The following is an 18177-nucleotide window of genomic DNA, read 5'->3' on the forward strand; positions in this document are numbered from 1 at the left end:
GTATGCAACTGGGAGCTCCCAGTATGACCCAGTATGGGACTGGGAGCTCCCAGTATAGCCCAGTATGCAACTGGTGAGATTCCAGTATAGCCCAGGACAGGACTGGGGAGCTCCCAGTATGGCCCAGTATGGGACTGGGGAGCTCCCAGTATGACCCAGTATGGGACTGGGAGCTCCCAGTACAGCCCAGTATGGAACTGGTGAGATCCCAGTACAGGACTGGTGAGATCCCAGTATAGCCCAGGACAGGACTGGGGAGCTCCCAGTATGGCCCAGTATGGGACTGGGGAGCTCCCAGTATGGCCCAGTATGGGACTGGGAGCTCCCAGTATGGCCTTGGGGAGCTCCCAGTACAGCCCAGTATGGAACTGGGAGCTCCTAGTATGACCCAGTATGGGACTGGGAACTCCCAGTATGGCCCACTATGGGATTGGGGAGCTCCCAGTACGGCCCAGTATGGAACTGGGAGCTCCCAGTATGACCCAGTATGGGACTGGGAGCTCCCAGTATAGCCCAGTATGCAACTGGTGAGATTCCAGTATAGCCCAGGACAGGACTGGGGAGATCCCAGTATGACCCAGTATGGGACTGGGAGCTGCCAGTATGGCCCCAGTACAGAACTGGGAGTTCCCAGTTTGGCACTGGGGACACCCCAGTACAGCCCTGGCCTGGCACTGACACTGGTGCAAGGCCCTTGCACAGCTGCTCCTCCACCTGCACACGCGTGTGACACACCTGGGCACGCGTGTGACACACCTGGGCACGCGTGACACACCTGGACATGTGTGCCAGCCCAGCCACACGTGTGTGACACCCCCAGACACGTGTGACAACCCCAGATGTGACACCCCCCACTCACACGTGACCCCCTGGACACGTGTGACACCCCAGACACGTGTGACACCCCAGACACGTGTGTCACCTGGACGCGCGTGACCCTCCGGACACGTGTGACACCCCAGACATGTGTGCCACCCCGGACACGTGTGCCAGCCCTGCCACACACGTGTGTCACCCCGCACACGTGTGTCACCCCCCGCTCCCTCCCCCCCGCCCCGTTTTCCTCCCGCCCCAGTTTTTTGGGGCCGGCGCCGCCCGCGCATCCGGCCCGGGGGGGGCCCGGGGGGCACCGGGGGGGACCGGGGGGGACCGAGGGCACCGGGGGGGACCGGGGGGGACCGAGGGCACCGGGGGGACCGGGGCACCCGGGTTTGGGGGCGCTGAGTCAGCCCCGCGCCCCGAATTACTCAGCCCGTGCCGGGAAGCGCCGCGGCGGGGCCGCTCCTACCGGGAACCGGCGGGCGGAGGGCACCGGGGGCACCGGGGGCACCGGGGGCACGCACAAAACCGGGCGGTACCGGGGAAAATGGGGCAGGCACCGCGTTTAGGGGAACTGCGAGAACCGGGGGTACCGGGGGCCGTTGAGGCCCCGTCACACCGGGGGTTACCGGAGCACCGGGGCACTCCCAAACCCGGCGGGTACCGGGGGCACCGGGGGCACCCACCGCGGCTGGGGGGACCGGGGGGGACCGGGACACACCCACAGCACCGGGGAACCGGCGGTACCGGGGGCACCGGGGGCACCCACCGCGGCTGCGGGGACCGGGGGGACCGGGACACCCACAGCACCGGGGAACCGGCGGTACCGGGGGCACCGGGGGCACCGGGAAACACCGGGGGCTGCCGGTAAGGCGGGCAGCTCGGTCCCACCGGCACCCGCCGGACCGGGGGAACTGGGGATACTGGGAGCGCTGGGATGGGGATACTGGGGATACTGGGAGCGCTGGGATGGGGATACTGGGGATACTGGGAGCGCTGGGATGGGGATACTGGGGATACTGGGAGCACCGGGGGTGCCCCTGCCCGGTGTCTCCTCCCGGCACCGGCGGCACCCGGCGGGAGCGGCGACCGCGCCAGTGGCACCAGTAACGGACTGGGACACACCAGTATCGAACTGGGACGGACTGGGACACACCAGTAACGGACTGGGACGGACTGGGACACACCAGTAACGGACTGGGACGGACTGGGACGCACAAAGCCTCACCAGTATCCGCCTTCCTCATCCCCCAGTCCCTCCCAGTCCCCCCAGTCCCATCGGCCCCGGGCGCTGTCACCTCCCTGTCCCCACAAGCCCCGGGGACACCCCAGGAGCGCGCGGGGCACCGCGACACGGGGGGACAGCGGGGACACGGAAGGGACAGCGGGGACAGGGAGGGGACAAGGAGGGGACAATGAGGACACGGAGGGGATACGGAGGGGACAGAGAGGAGAGCGCTGGCGACACGGAGGGGACAGCGGGGACACGGAGGGGACAGAGGGGACAGCGCTGGGGACACGGAGGGGACAGAGCTGGAGACACGGAGGGGACAGCGGGGACACGGAGGGGACAGTGGGGACTCGGGGGGTACAGTGGGAACACGGAGGGACACGGAGGGGACAATGGGGACAATGGGGACACGGAGGGGACAATGGGGACACGGAGGGGACAATGGGGACACGGAGGGTCCCCAGCACCCCGGGGCGCCCCGCCCCCGTTTCCCGGGGGGTTGGGGGGGGGGTGGCGCGGGGCCACCTGCGCGTCCCCGCCGTTGTCACCGCAGGGTCCCCCCGGGGTCCCCCCCCCCCCTCCCGGCGCCGCCGCCACATCAAGGGAGGGACCCGCAGGTGCGCGGGGGGGGACAGGGACACGAGGGGACACGTGTGACAGCCTGCGACACACGGGTGGCACCTGACACATGTGAGTGGGGCTGTGACACGCGTGTGGGAGTGTGACACACGTGTGACAGCCTGTGACACATGTGTGACACCTGACCCGCGTGTGTGGGGCTGTGACACGGGTGTGACAGCCTGTGACACCCCTGTGACACACCTGTGACACACCTGTACAGCCCAAAACACACCCCGGTGTCCTCAAACACGCGTGTGCAGCCTGTGACACGAGTGACACACCTGTGACACACCCGTGTGCCCCGTGACACACCTGTGCACACCGTGACACACCTGCACACCCCGAAACAGGCGTGTGCACGCTGTGACACGTGTGTGTGACCCGTGACACGCGTGTGCGACCTGTGACATGAGTGACACACCTGTGACACACCTGTACAGCCTGTGACACGTGTGTGTGACCTGTGACACACCTGTACAGCCCGTGACACACCTGTGCACCCCAAAACACGCGTGTGCAGCCTGTGACACACCCACAGAGCCGGTAACACACGCGTGTGCCCCGTGACACACCTGTACAGCCCGTGACACGTGTGTGTGACCTGTGACACACGTGAACAGGCTGTGACACACCCGTGTGCCCTGTGACACACCTGTACAGCCTGTGACACGTGTGTGTGACCTGTGACACGCGTGAACAGCCTGTGACACGTGTGTGTGCCCTGTGACACACCTGCACAGCCCGTGACACACCTGTGCACCCCAAAACACGCGTGTGCAGCCTGTGACACACCCACAGAGCCGGTAACACACGCGTGTGCCCCGTGACACACCTGTACAGCCTGTGACACGTGTGTGTGACCTGTGACACGCGTGAACAGGCTGTGACACACCTGTACACACTGACACACGTGTATGTGCCCCGTGACACACCTGTACAGCCTGTGACACACCCATGTGCCCCGTGACACACCTGTACAGCCTGTGACACGCGTGTGTGACCTGTGACACGCGTGAACAGGCTGTGACACACCCGTGTGCCCCGTGACACGCGTGTGCAGCCCGTGACACACCTGTGAGCCCCCTAACGTGTGGGTGCAGCCAGTGACACACGCGTGTGCCCCGTGACACACCTGTACAGCCCGTGACACGCGTGTGTGACCTGTGACACACGTGAACAGGCTGTGACACACCTGTACACACTGACACACGCGTGTGTGCCCCGTGACACACCTGTACAGCCCGTGACACACCCGTGTGCCCCGTGACGTGTGTGTGCAGCCAGTGACACACGCGTGTGCCCCGTGACACACCTGTACAGCCCGTGACACGCGTGTGTGACCTGTGACACACGTGAACAGGCTGTGACACACCTGTACAGGCTGTGACACACCCGTGTGCCCCGTGACACACCCGTGCACCCCCTGTGACACACCTGCACACCCCCAAACCCCCCTGCCCACCCTCCCACCCCCCCCACGCGTGTGCACACCCGCTGCGAGCCCCGCCCCTCGCACACGCGTGTGCAAACACCCCCCCACCCCCCTTGCACACCCACCTGCACTCCTAGCTTCCCCCCCCTTGCACACCTGGAGGTGCCCCCACCCCCCCTTGCACACCTGGAGGTGCCCCCACCCCCCCCTTGCACACCTGGGGGTGTCCCACCCCCCCTTGCACGCCCGCCCCGCCCCCCTTGCACACGCGCGTGCCCCGCACCTCTCATGGCTCCGGCTCCTCCAGCCCCGGCCCGGGCGCGGCCCCTTTAAGGCCTCGGGGTTCCCCCCCCCCCCCCCCCCCCACAAAAATGTCCCCGCCCCTCCCCCACCCCCCCCAATGTCCCCGCCCCTCCCCCCCCCCCGGCATCCTGCCCCTCTCCCCTCCCCCCTCCCCAAAAAAACCGCGGGAAATTTGCGAATTTCCCCGCAGGGAAACTGAGGCACGGGGGGGGGGGGGGGACACCCCCCAAATCCTCCCAAAGTTCCCAATTTTGGGGTGCCGGGACCCCAAAGTTCCCAATTTTGGGTACAGAGACCCCAAAGTTCCCAATTTTGGGGTACAGAGACCCCAAAGTTCCAAATTTTGGGGTGCGGGGACCCCAAAGTTCCCAATTTTGGGTACAGAGACCCCAAAGTTCCCAATTTTGGGGTGCGGGGACCCCAAAGTTCCCAATTTTGGGGTGCCGGGGACCCCAAAGTTCCCAATTTTGGGGTGTCGGGACCCCAAATTTCCCAATTTTGGGTACAGAGACCCCAAATTTCCCAATTTTGGGGTGCGGGGACCCCAAAGTTCCCAATTTTGGGGTGCGGGGACCCCAAAGTTCCCAATTTTGAGGTTCAGAGACCCCAAAGTTCCCAATTTTGGGGTGCCGGGACCCCAAATTTCCCAATTTTGAGGTTCAGAGACACCAAAGTTCCCAATTTTGGGGTGCGGGGACCCCTCCCAAGTGGGGTCATTTTTGGGGTGCAGCGATGGGGACCCCGCGAAATCCTCTGGGCTCAATTCTGGGGTGCGGGGACCCCCCCCCGACCCCCCAAAATTCTCCATTTTGGGGGTGCAGAGACCCCAAATTTCTCATTTTTGGGCACAGGGACCCCAAATTTTCCAAATTTTGGGGGTGCAAGGAGCCCGAACTCCCCCCTGGGCTCAATTTTGGGGTGCGGGGACCCCCCCCAAAGTTCCCAGTTTGGGGTGCAGGGACCCCAAATTGCCCAAATATTCCAAATTTTGGGGTGCAGGGACCCCAGAGTGCCAAATTTGGGGGTGCAGGGACCCCCGACTCCCCAAATTTCCCAATTTTGGGTACGGAGACCCCAAAGTTCCCAATTTTGGGGTTCAGAGACCCCAAAGTTCCCAATTTTGGGGTGCGGGGACCCCAAAGTTCCCAATTTTGAGGTTCAGAGACCCCAAATTTCCCAATTTTGGGGTGCGGGGACCCCCCCCAGTGGGGTCATTTTTGGGGTGCAGCGATGGGGACCCCGCGAAATCCTCTGGGCTCAATTTTGGGGTGCGGGGATCCCCCCGACCCCCCCAAAATTCCCCGTTTTGGGGGTGCAGAGACCCCAAATTTCCCATTTTTGGGCACAGGGACCTCAAATTTCCCAAATTTTGGGGTGCAGGGAGCCCGAACTCCCCCCTGGGCTCAATTTTGGGGTGCGGGGACCCCCCCAAAGTTCCCAGTTTGGGGTGCAGGGACCCCAAATTGCCCAAATATTCCAAATTTTGGGGGGCAGGGACCCCAGAGTGCCAAATTTGGGGGTGCAGGGACCCCCGACTCCCCAAATTTCCCAATTTCGGGGTGCGGGGACCCCAAAGTTCCCAATTTTGGGGTGCGGGGACCCCAAAGTTCCCAATTTTGAGGTTCAGAGACCCCAAAGTTCCCAATTTTGGGGTGCGGGGACCCCAAAGTTCCCAATTTTGGGGTGCGGGGACCCCCCCCAGTGGGGTCATTTTTGGGGTGCAGCGATGGGGACCCCGCGAAATCCTCTGGGCTCAATTTTGGGGTGCGGGGACCCCCCCGACCCCCCAAAATTCCCCGTTTTGGGGGTGCAGAGACCCCAAATTTCCCATTTTTGGGCACAGGGATCCCAAATTTTCCAAATTTTGGGGTGCAGGGAGCCCGAACTCCCCCCTGGGCTCAATTTTGGGGTGCGGGGACCCCCTCAAAGTTCCCAGTTTGGGGTGCAGAGACCCCAAATTGCCCAAATATTCCAAATTTTGGGGTGCAGGGACTCCAGAGTGCCAAATTTGGGGGTGCAGGGACCCCCGACTCCCCAAATTTCCCAATTTTGGGGTACAGAGACCCCAAATTTCCCAATTTTGGGGTGCGGGGACCCCCCCCAGTGGGGTCATTTTCGGGGTGCAGCGATGGGGACCCCGCGAAATCCTCTGGGCTCAATTTTGGGGTGCGGGGACCCCCCCGACCCCCCAAAATTCCCCGTTTTGGGGGTGCAGAGACCCCAAATTTCCCATTTTTGGGCACAGGGACCCCAAATTTCCCAAATTTTGGGGTGCAGGGAGCCCGAACTTCCCCCTGGGCTCAATTTTGGGGTGCGGGGACCCCCCCCAAAGTTCCCAGTTTGGGGTGCAGAGACCCCAAATTGCCCAAATATTCCAAAATTTGGGGTGCAGGGACCCCAGAGTGCCAAATTTGGGGGTGCAGGGACCCCCGACTCCCCAAATTTCCCAATTTTGGGTACGGAGACCCCAAAGTTCCCAATTTTGGGGTGCGGGGACCCCAAATTTCCCAATTTTGGGGTGCGGGGACCCCCCCCAGTGGGGTCATTTTTGGGGTGCAGCGATGGGGACCCCGCGAAATCCTCTGGGCTCAATTTTGGGGTGCGGGGACCCCCCCGACCCCCCCAAAATTCCCCGTTTTGGGGGTGCAGAGACCCCAAATTTCCCATTTTTGGGCACAGGGACCCCAAATTTTCCAAATTTTGGGGTGCAGGGAGCCCGAACTCCCCCCTGGGCTCAATTTTGGGGTGCGGGGACCCCCTCAAAGTTCCCAGTTTGGGGTGCAGGGACCCCAAATATTCCAAATTTGGGGGTGCAGGGACCCCCGACTCCCCAAATTTCCCAAATTTTGGGATACACGGACCTCAAATTTCCCAATTTTGAGGTTCAGAGACCCCAAAGTTCCCAATTTTGGGGTGCGGGGACCCCCCCCATGGGGTCATTTTTGGGGTGCAGCGATGGGGACCCCGCGAAATCCTCTGGGTTCAATTTTGGGGTGCAGGGACCCCCCCCGACTCCCCAAAATTCCTCATTTTGGGGGTGCAGAGACCCCAAATTTCCCATTTTTGGGCACAGCGACCCCAAATTTTCCAAATTTTGGGGTGCAGGGAGCCCGAACTCCCCCCTGGGCTCAATTTTGGGGTGCGGGGACCCCCCCCAAAGTTCCCAGTTTGGGGTGCAGAGACCCCAAATTGCCCAAATATTCCAAATTTGGGGGTGCAGGGACCCCAGAGTGCCAAATTTGGGGGTGCAGGGACCCCCGACTCCCCAAATTTCCCAATTTCGGGTACGGAGACCCCAAAGTTCCCAATTTTGGGGTGCGGGGACCCTCCCCCAATGGGGCCATTTTTGGGGTGCAGCGATGGGGACCCCGCGAAATCCTCTGGGCTCAATTCTGGGGTGCGGGGACCCCCCCCGACCCCCCAAAATTCCCCGTTTTGGGGGTGCAGAGACCCCAAATTTCCCATTTTTGGGCACAGGGACCCCAAATTTTCCAAATTTTGGGGTGCAGGGAGCCCGAACTCCCCCCTGGGCTCAATTTTGGGGTGCGGGGACCCCCTCAAAGTTCCCAGTTTGGGGTGCAGAGACCCCAAATTGCCCAAATATTCCAAATTTTGGGGTGCAGGGACCCCAGGGTGCCAAATTTGGGGGTGCAGGGACCCCCGACTCCCCAAATTTCCCAATTTTGGGTACGGAGACCCCAAAGTTCCCAATTTTGGGGTGCAGGGACCCCCCCGAGCCCCCAAATCTTCAAATTTTGGGGTTCAGAGACCCCAAATTCCCCAATTTTGGGGTGTCCCTCCCCCCCGTGTCCCCCCTTGGGGACCCCGCGGTGGCAGCAGGGGGACACGGGGGTCCCACCCCCCCCCCGTCCCCTCTCCCCAGGACCCCAAAGTGACACGAGGGGACACCAGGGGTGGTGGCAGCGGCTGTGATGGGCACGGGGACAGCGCTGGGGACACTTGGGGACATTTGGGGACAGCCAGGGATGGCTGAAGGAGAGCCAGGGTGGCACTGGGGGACAGGGAGGGCACCGAGGGTCACACAGGTGGCACAGGAGGTGGCACAGGTGGCAGTCACCGGGCGCTGTCCCCTCCCCGTGCTGGCTCCTTGGGGGGGTCCTGCTGGATGAAGAGCCCTGGGGACAGAGGGGACACCTCAGGTGGGGACCCCCAGTGTCCCCAAGCGTGTCCCCACCCCCACAAGTGACCCCAAATGTGTCCCCAGGCTGTGCCCAGCCCTGTCCCTCTGTCCCCTCAGCAGTGGCCCTGGTGTGCAGCGTGTCCCTGATGTCCCTGGTGTCCCCAAGCTGTCCCCAGGCTGTCCCCAGTGTCCCCAGGCTGTCCCCATGTCCCCTCACCGGTGGCCTTGGCGTGCAGACTTGTCCCCAATGTCCCTGTGTCACTGCTGTCCCCAGGCTGTCCCCAGTGTCCCCAGTGTCCCCAATGTCCCCAGCGTTCCCAGGCTGTCCCCAGGCTGTCCCCAATGTCCCCAGTGTCCCCAGGCTGTCCCCAGCCCCCGGGATGTCCCCAATGCCCCCCATGTCTCTTGTGTCCCCAATGTCCCCAATGTCCCCATGCCCGCAGTATCTCCAGGCTGTCCCCAGTGCCCCCAGAGTGTCCCCAATATCCCCAATGTCCCCATGTCCCCTCACCGGTGGCCTCGACATGCAGCATTGTCCCCAGGCTGTCCCCAGTGTCCCCAGGCTGTCCCCATGTCCCCTTACCAGTGACCTTGGCGTGCAGCATTGTCCCCAATGTCCCTGTGTCACTGCTGTCCCCAGGCTGTCCCCAATGTCCCCAGGCTGTCCCCAGTGTCCCCAGCCCCCCAGGCTGTCCCCAGGCTGTCCCCAGTGTCCCCAGCCCCCCAGGCTGTCCCCAGGCTGTCCCCAGTGTTCCCAATGTCCCCAGGCTGTCCCCAGTGTCCCCAATGTTCCCAGGCTGTCCCCAGTGTCCCCAGTGTCCCCATGTCCCCTCACCGGTGGCCTTGGCATGCAGCGTTGTCCCCAGGATGTCCCCAGGCTGTCCCCAATGTCCCCTCACCGGTGGCCTTGGCGCGCAGCGTTGTCCCCAGTGTCCCTGTGTCCCCAGTGTCCCCAGCCCCCCAGGCTGTCCCCAGTGTCCCCAGTGTCCCCAGCCCCCCAGGCTGTCCCCAGGCTGTCCCCAGTGTCCCCATGTCCCCTCACCGGTGGCCTTGGCGTGCAGCGTTGTCCCCTCAGCGTCCCACAGGTCACAGCCCAGGAAGAGCTTCCGGCCCTGGCGGCGCTGCAGGAACGCCTCGAGCAGGAGCACCGAGAGCAGGGGGACAGGCCTGGGGACAGTGGGGACACACAGTGACACTGGGGTCACCAGGGCTCCCTGTGCCACCCCTGTCACTGTCACAGCCCCTGTGCCACCCCTGTCACTGTCACTGCAGGAACGCCTCGAGCAGGAGCACCGAGCGCAGGGGGACAGGCCTGGGGACAGTGGGGACACTGGGGTCACCAGGACTCCCTGTGCCACCCCTGTCACTGCTATGGCCCCCCGTGTCACCCCTGTCACTGTCACTGCAGGAACGCCTCCAGCAGGAGCGCCGAGCGCAGGGAGACAGGCCTGGGGACAGTGGGGACACACAGTGACACCAGGGCCCCCTGTGCCACCCCTGTCACTGCCATGGCCCCCCCGTGTCACCCCTGTCACTGCCATGGCCCCCCCGTGTCACCCCTGTCACTGTCACTGCAGGAACGCCTCCAGCAGGAGCACCGAGAGCAGGGGGACAGGCCTGGGGACAGTGGGGACACTGGGGTCACCACTGCCCCCCTGTGTCACCCGTGTCACCGCCATGGCCCCCCCGTGTCACCCCTGTCACTGTCACTGCAGGAACGCCTGGAGCAAGAGCACCGAGAGCAGGGGGACAGGCCTGGGGACAGTGGGGACACACAGTGACACTGGGGTCACCAGGGCCCCCTGTGCCACCCCTGTCACTGCCATGGCCCCCCCGTGTCACCCGTGTCACTGCCATGGCCCCCCGTGTCACCCCTGTCACTGTCACTGCAGGAACGCCTCGAGCAGGAGCACCGAGCGCACGGGGACAGGCCTGGGGACAATGGGGACACTGGGGTCACCAGGACTCCCTGTGCCACCCCTGTCACTGCCATGGCCCCCCGTGTCACCCCTGTCACTGTCACTGCAGGAACACCTCCAGCAGGAGCACCGAGCGCACGGGGACAGGCCTGGGGACAGCAGGGGACACACAGTGACACCAGGGCCCCCTGTGCCACCCCTGTCACTGCCATGGCCCCCCCGTGTCACCCCTGTCACTGTCACAGCCCCCTGTGCCACCCCTGTCACCCCCAGGAACGCCTCGAGCAGGAGCACCGAGAGCAGGGGGACAGGCCTGGGGACAGGAGGTGACACTGGGGCTCCCTGTGCCACCCCTGTCACTGTCACAGCCCCCCTGTCCCCTTGTGTCCCCCACCCCGCTCACCCCAGTGTCCCCCCGGTCACTGCCGTGTCCCTTCATGGCCACTCCAGTCACCCCCATGTCCCCCCATGTCACCTCAGTGTCCCCCCAAGTCCCCACCGTGTCCCTCCCCTGCTCCCCTGGTCACCCCCATGTCCCCTCCTGCTCTCCTTGGTCACCCCAGTGCCACCCCCGTGTCCCCCTGACCCTCGCCTTGTGCCCCCCCCGGGTCACCCCAGTGTCCCCTTGTGTCCCTCGGGGTGTGTGCCCCCTCCCCTGGGAACCCTCACACCACCCTTGGGGACATTTGGGACACCCTTGGGGACACCCCTGACCTTTGGGGACACTGAGACCCTTCTTGGGGACATCCTCTGGCCCTTTGGGGACCCTCAGGCCACCCTTGGGGACATCTGGTACACCCTTTGGGACACCCCTGACCCTTGGGGACACCCAGACCCTCCTTGGGGACACTCGCTGTCCCTTGGGGACCCTGGGGACAGTGCCACTCACGCCACGTAGTCGATGCTGAGGTTGGCTGTCACCACCCGCCCGGCCACCGCCAGCGCCAGCGTCCCCAGGGAGGTGTCAATGAGGGTGGCGATGGCACCGCCGTGGGCCAGCCTGGGGACAGCGGGGACAGCAGGGGACATTGGGGACATGGGGACAACAGGGGACATTGGGGACATTGGGGACATTGGGGACATGGGGACAGTGGGAACAGTGGGGACACAGGGGACAGCAGGGGTGACATGACAGGGACAGCAGGAGACATTGGGGACACGGGGACATTGGGGACATTGGGACATGGGGACAGCCAGGGACACTGGGGACATTGGGGACATGGGGACAAAAGGGGACATTGGGGACATTAGGGACAGTGGGGACAGTGGGGACAGCAAAGGGACAGCAGAGGGACAGCAGAGGGACACTGGGGACATTGGGGACAGCTGGGGGACATTGGGGCACGGGGACAGCAGGGGACATTGGGGACATTGGGGACAGTGGGGACAGCAAAGGGACAGCAGGGACAGCAGAGGGACACTGGGGACATTGGGGACAGCTGGGGGACATTGGGGACACGGGACAGCACAGGGACATTGGGGACAGCAGGGGTGACATGAGAGGGACAGCAGGGGACATTGGGGACACCCAATGGGGACACGGGGGTGACAGACAGATGGCAGCGGTGTCACACAGGGGACAGTGGGTGACAATGGGTGACAATGGGTGTCACTCACCCCGGGTGTCCCTCCAGGAAGGGCCTGGGCTGGCACAGGAGGTGACAGGAGGTGACAATGGGTGACAGGAGGTGACAGTAGGGGACAGGAGGTGACAATGGGTGACAATGGGTGACAGTGGGTGACAATGGGTGTCACTCACCCCGGGTGTCCCTCCAGGAAAGGCCAGGGCTGGCACAGGAGGTGACAGGAGGTGACAATGGGTGACAATGGGTGACAGGAGGTGACAGTGGGTGACAGTGGGTGACAGTGGGTGACAGTGGGTGACACTCACCCCGGGTGTCCCTCCAGGAAGGGCCCGGGCTGGCACAGGAGGTGACAGGAGGTGACAATGGGTGACAGGAGGTGACAATGGGTGACAATGGGTGACAATGGGTGTCACTCACCCCGGGTGTCCCTCCAGGAAGGGCCCGGGCTGGCACAGGAGGTGACAGGAAGTGACAGGAGGTGACAATGGGTGACAATGGGTGACAATGGGTGACAATGGGTGACAGTGGGTGACACTCATCCCGGGTGTCCCTCCAGGAAGGGCCCGGGCTGGCACAGGAGGTGACAGGAGGTGACAATGGGTGACAATGGGTGACAATGGGTGACAGTGGGTGACAGGAGGTGACAGTGGGTGACAGGAGGTGACAATGGGTGACAATGGGTGACAGTGGGTGTCACTCACCCCGGGTGTCCCTCCAGGAAGGGCCCGGGCTGGCACAGGAGGTGACAATGGGTGACAGGAGGTGACAGTAGGGGACAGGAGGTGACAGTAGGGGACAGGAGGTGACAGTAGGGGACAGGAGGTGACAGTGGGTGACACTCACCCCGGGTGTCCCTCCAGGAAGGGCCCGGGCTGGCACAGGCAGCGCAGGCGGCCCTTGGGGACACTCAGGAACATGGCGAACTCGAAGCCGTCCCCGTCCCCCTCGATGGCCCTCGGGAACAGCCGCGTGTCCCTGTCACCGTCACTGTCACCGTCACTGTCACCGGCCAGCCCCAGCGCCTCTGTGGGGACAGCGCTGTCACCGGGCTGGGGACATGGCAGGGGCTGGGGACACTGGGGACAGTGGGGACACAGGTGACAATAGGTAACACAGGTGACATGGTGACACAGTGACAGAGGTAATACAGGTGACAGAGTGACAGGTGACACAGCAACAGGGTGACACAGTGACATGGGTGACACAGGTGACAGTGACAGTCACACAGGTGACACACTGACAGAGGTGACAGGTGATACAGGTGACAGTGACACAGTGACACAGGTGACAGTGACAGGAGACAGTGACACAGGTGACACAGGTGACAGGTGACAGTGTCACTCATGTGGGCAGTACTGTCAGAAGCTCGGTACCCGTGCCCAGCCCTCCTCCCGGGCTCACAGTGACATTCACATAGGTGACAGTGACACAGGTGACACAGGTGACAATGACACAGGTGACACAGGTGACACAGGTGACACAGGTGACAATGCCAGTGTCACTCACGGGGGCAGTACCGCCGGAAGCTCGGTACCCGTGCCCAGCCCCGCTCCTGGGCTCACAGTGACACAGTGACAATGACAATGACAGTGACCCAGTGACAGTGACACAGGTGACACAGGTGACACAGGTGACACAGGTGACAGGTGGCAGTGTCACTCACGGGGGCGGTACCGGCGGAAGCTCGGTACCCGTGCCCAGCCCCCTCCCGGGCTCACAGTGACACAGACAGTGACAGTGACCCAGTGACAGTGACACAGGTGACACAGGTGACACAGGTGACACAGGTGACACAGGTGACAATGACACAGGTGACACAGGTGACACAGGTGACACAGGTGACAGTGTCACTCACGGGGGCGGTATCTCCGGAAGCTCGGTACCCGTGCCCAGCCCCCCTCCCGGGCTCAGTGACACAGACAATGACAGTGACACAGTGACAATGACACAGGTGACAATGACACAGGTGACACAGGTGACACAGGTGACAATGCCAGTGTCACTCACGGGGGCGGTACCGGCGGAAGCTCGGTACCCGTGCCCAGCCCCCCTCCCGGGCTCACAGTGACACAGTGACACAAACAATGACAGTGACCCAGTGACAATGACACAGGTGACACAGGTGACACAGGTGACACAGGTGACACAGGTGACAATGGCAGTGTCACTCACGTGGGCAGTACTGTCAGAAGCTCGGTACCCGTGCCCAGCCCCCCTCCCGGGCTCACAGTGACACAGACAATGACAATGACCCAGTGACAATGACACAGGTGACAATGACACAGGTGACACAGGTGACAGGTGGCAGTGTCACTCACGGGGGCGGTACCAGCGGAAGCTCGGTACCCGTGCCCAGCCCCCCTCCCGGGCTCACAGTGACACAGTGACACAGACAATGACAGTGACACAGTGACAGTGACACAGGTGACACAGGTGACACAGGTGACACAGGTGACAATGGCAGTGTCACTCACGGGGGCGGTACCGCCGGAAGCTCGGTACCCGTGCCCAGCCCCTCTCCCGGGCTCACAGTGACACAGACAATGACAATGACAATGACACAGGTGACACAGGTGACAGGTGACAATGCCAGTGTCACTCACGGGGGCGGTATCTCCGGAAGCTCGGTACCCGTGCCCAGCCCCCCTCCCGGGCTCACAGTGACACAGTGACACAGACAATGACAGTGACCCAGTGACAATGACACAGGTGACACAGGTGACACAGGTGACAATGCCAGTGTCACTCACGGGGGCGGTACCGGCGGAAGCTCGGTACCCGTGCCCAGCCCCCCTCCCGGGCTCACAGTGACAGTGACACAGACAATGACAGTGACCCAGTGACATTCACACAGGTGACACAGGTGACACAGGTGACACAGGTGACAATGGCAGTGTCACTCACGGGGGCGGTACCGGCGGAAGCTCGGTACCCGTGCCCAGCCCCCCTCCCGGGCTCACAGTGACACAGACAATGACAGTGACCCAGTGACAGTGACACAGGTGACAATGCCACAGGTGACACAGGTGACACAGGTGACAGGTGACAATGCCAGTGTCACTCACGGGGGCGGTACCGGCGGAAGCTCGGTACCCGTGCCCAGCCCCCCTCCCGGGCTCACAGTGACACAGTGACAATGACAGTGACCCAGTGACAATGACACAGGTGACAATGACACAGGTGACACAGGTGACAGAGGTGACAATGCCAGTGTCACTCACGGGGGCGGTACCGGCGGAAGCTCGGTGCCCAGCCCCCCTCCCGGGCTCACAGTGACACAGTGACAATGACAGTGACCCAGAGACTGTGACACAGGTGACACAGGTGACACAGGTGGCACTGTCACTCACGGGGGCGGTACCGGCGGAAGCTCAGTACCCGTGCCCAGCCCCCCTCCCGGGCTCAGTGACACAGACAATGACAGTAACCCAGTGACAATGACACAGGTGACAATGACACAGGTGACACAGGTGACAGTGCCACTCACGGGGGCGGTACTGGCGGAAGCTCGGTACCCATGCCCAGCCCCCCTCCCGGGCTCACAGTGACACAGACAATGACAGTGACACAGTGACAATGACACAGGTGACACAGGTGACACAGGTGACACAGGTGACAATGCCAGTGTCACTCACGGGGGCGGTACCGGCGGAAGCTCGGTACCCGTGCCCAGCTCTCCTCCCGGGCTCACAGTGACACAGTGACACAGACAATGACAGTGACCCAGTGACAATGACACAGGTGACACAGGTGACACAGGTGACACAGGTGACAATGCCAGTGTCACTCACGGGGGCGGTACCGGCGGAAGCTCGGTTCCCGTGCCCAGCCCCCCTCCCGGGCTCACAGTGACACAGACAATGACAGTAACCCAGTGACAATGACACAGGTGACAATGCCACAGGTGACACAGGTGACACAGGTGACACAGGTGGCAGTGTCACTCACGTGGGCAGTACTGTCAGAAGCTCGGTACCCGTGCCCAGCCCCCCTCCCGGGCTCACAGTGACAGTGACACAGACAATGACAGTGACCCAGTGACAGTGACACAGGTGACACAGGTGACACAGGTGACACACGTGACAGGTGACAATGCCAGTGTCACTCACGGGGGCGGTATCTCCGGAAGCTCAGTACCCGTGCCCAGCCCCCCTCCCGGGCTCAGTGACACAGACAATGACAGTGACAATGACAGTAACCCAGTGACAATGACACAGGTGACAGTGACGCAGGTGGCACAGGTGACACAGGTGACACAGGTGACACAGGTGACAGGTGGCAGTGTCACTCACAGGGGCGGTACCGGCGGAAGCTCGGTACCCGTGCCCAGCCCCCCTCCCGGGCTCACAGTGACACAGTGACACAGACAATGACAGTGACCCAGTGACAGTGACACAGGTGACACAGGTGACACAGGTGACACAGGTGACACAGGTGACAATGACACAGGTGACACAGGTGACACAGGTGGCACTGTCACTCACGGGGGCGGTACCGGCGGAAGCTCGGTACCCGTGCTCAGCCCCCCTCCCGGGCTCACAGTGACACAGTGACAATGACAGTGACAATGACAGTGACCCAGTGACAATGACACAGGTGACAGTGACACAGGTGACACAGGTGACACAGGTGACAATGCCAGTGTCACTCACGGGGGCGGTACCGGCGGAAGCTCGGTACCCGTGCCCAGCCCCCCCTCCCGGGCTCAGTGACACAGACAATGACAGTAACCCAGTGACAATGACACAGGTGACAATGACACAGGTGACACAGGTGACACAGGTGACACAGGTGACAATGGCAGTGTCACTCACGGGGGCGGTACCGCCGGAAGCTCAGTACCCGTGCCCAGCCCCCCTCCCGGGCTCAGTGACACAGACAATGACAGTAACCCAGTGACAATGACACAGGTGACAATGACACAGGTGACACAGGTGACACAGGTGACACAGGTGGCAGTGTCACTCACGGGGGCGGTACCGGCGGAAGCTCGGTACCCGTGCCCAGCCCCCCTCCCGGGCTCTCCGCAGCTCCTCTCCGTAGTGGCGCCGCATGCGCTCGCTCCAGCCGGCGTTGGGGACAGCCAGGTCCCGCGGGGGACACGGCCGGTGGCAGCGGCGCCGCGGGCAGGGGACAGGGGACAGGGCCCGAGCCACCGCCCGGGCACCGCGCAGCATGGCCGGGGTGGCACCGCGACGTCACTGTGATGTCACCGCGATGTCACCACGATGTCACCACGGTGTCACCGGTGTCACCGCGATGTCACCACGGTCACCTGCGGGGACGGGTGGTGGCGTCACCAGTGTGTCACACCGCTCGGTGACGTCACATGATGTCACTGCTGGTGTCGCACCCAGAGCGTGGTGGCACTGGGGAGGTCACACCTGGTGGGTGATGTCACTGGTGATGTCACACGCGGTCTGTGATGTCACTTACAGTCCGTGATGTCACACCTGGTCCCTGGTGACATTGGTGATGTCACACCTGGCTGGCAAGGTCGCTGCTGACGTCACTGCGGCGATGTCACACCTGGTCAGTGACGCCAACCGTGCTGTCACACCCGCCGGTGACGTCACCACCTCTGTCCCACCAGCCCCCGCCCCGCCGCCCGTGACGTCACGCATCCGCCCCGCCCCCAGCCAATGTCACCGTGTCCCCCCCGGGTCCCTGTCCCGTGTTTCCCCCCCCCAGCCCGGCCCTTCCCCTCTGTCCCCCGCTCTGTCCCCCCGTGTCCCCTCCCTGTCCCCAGCCCTGCCCGGACCCACGCGCGCCGGGGCCCCGCCCACCGCCGTGACGTCACAGCGTTTCCGGTTTCCCCGCTTCCGGGGGCGGGGCCTGAGGGACCGGAACGGAGCCGTGTGGAACCCTACAGAGACCCTACAGAGACCCTATAGAGACCCTACAGAGACCCTACAGAGACCCTATAGAGACCCTATAGAGACCCTACAGAGAGAGACCCTACAGAGAGAGACCCTATAGAGAGACCCTATAGAGAGACCCTACAGAGAGAGAGACCCTATAGAGAGACCCTATAGAGAGAGACCCTACAGAGAGAGACCCTATAGAGAGACCCTATAGAGAGAGAGACCCTACAGAGAGACCCTATAGAGACCCTACAGAGAGAG

At 63.1% G+C, this 18177-nt stretch overlaps 1 protein-coding gene across 1 annotated transcript; it reads right to left on the reverse strand.

Annotated features, from left to right (window-relative positions):
* Nucleotides 1-8321: 8321 nt before the first annotated feature.
* LOC132340338 (acyl-coenzyme A thioesterase THEM4-like) lies at nucleotides 8322-17644 on the reverse strand. The gene is made up of 6 exons (XM_059871266.1): nucleotides 17437-17644; nucleotides 17022-17327; nucleotides 12896-13076; nucleotides 11356-11466; nucleotides 9590-9714; nucleotides 8322-8542 (listed from the first exon to the last, which is right to left on the reverse strand). The coding sequence occupies exons 2-6, from the start codon at nucleotides 17227-17229 to the stop codon at nucleotides 8481-8483; spliced, it is 687 nt and encodes a 228-aa protein (XP_059727249.1). The 5' UTR covers nucleotides 17230-17327; nucleotides 17437-17644; the 3' UTR covers nucleotides 8322-8480.
* Nucleotides 17645-18177: the final 533 nt, after the last annotated feature.

The sequence above is a fragment of the Haemorhous mexicanus genome, chromosome 31, assembly GCF_027477595.1.
Source record: "Haemorhous mexicanus isolate bHaeMex1 chromosome 31, bHaeMex1.pri, whole genome shotgun sequence".
Taxonomy (NCBI): domain Eukaryota; kingdom Metazoa; phylum Chordata; class Aves; order Passeriformes; family Fringillidae; genus Haemorhous; species Haemorhous mexicanus.

What these genes read in the sequence shown, in the direction of transcription:
- LOC132340338 (XM_059871266.1), bottom strand. Translation starts at nt 17,229, where the DNA reads ATGCTGCGCGGTGCCCGGGCGGTGGCTCGGGCCCTGTCCCCTGTCCCC. An exon ending in TTCCTGGAGGGACACCCGGG is followed by an intron (nt 11,467 to 12,895) that starts GTGAGTGTCACC and finishes CGCTGTCCCCAG; the next exon opens with GCTGGCCCACGGCGGTGCCA. An exon ending in GCTGCACGCCAAGGCCACCG is followed by an intron (nt 8,543 to 9,589) that starts GTGAGGGGACAT and finishes CTCTGTCCCCAG; the next exon opens with GGCTCTTCATCCAGCAGGAC.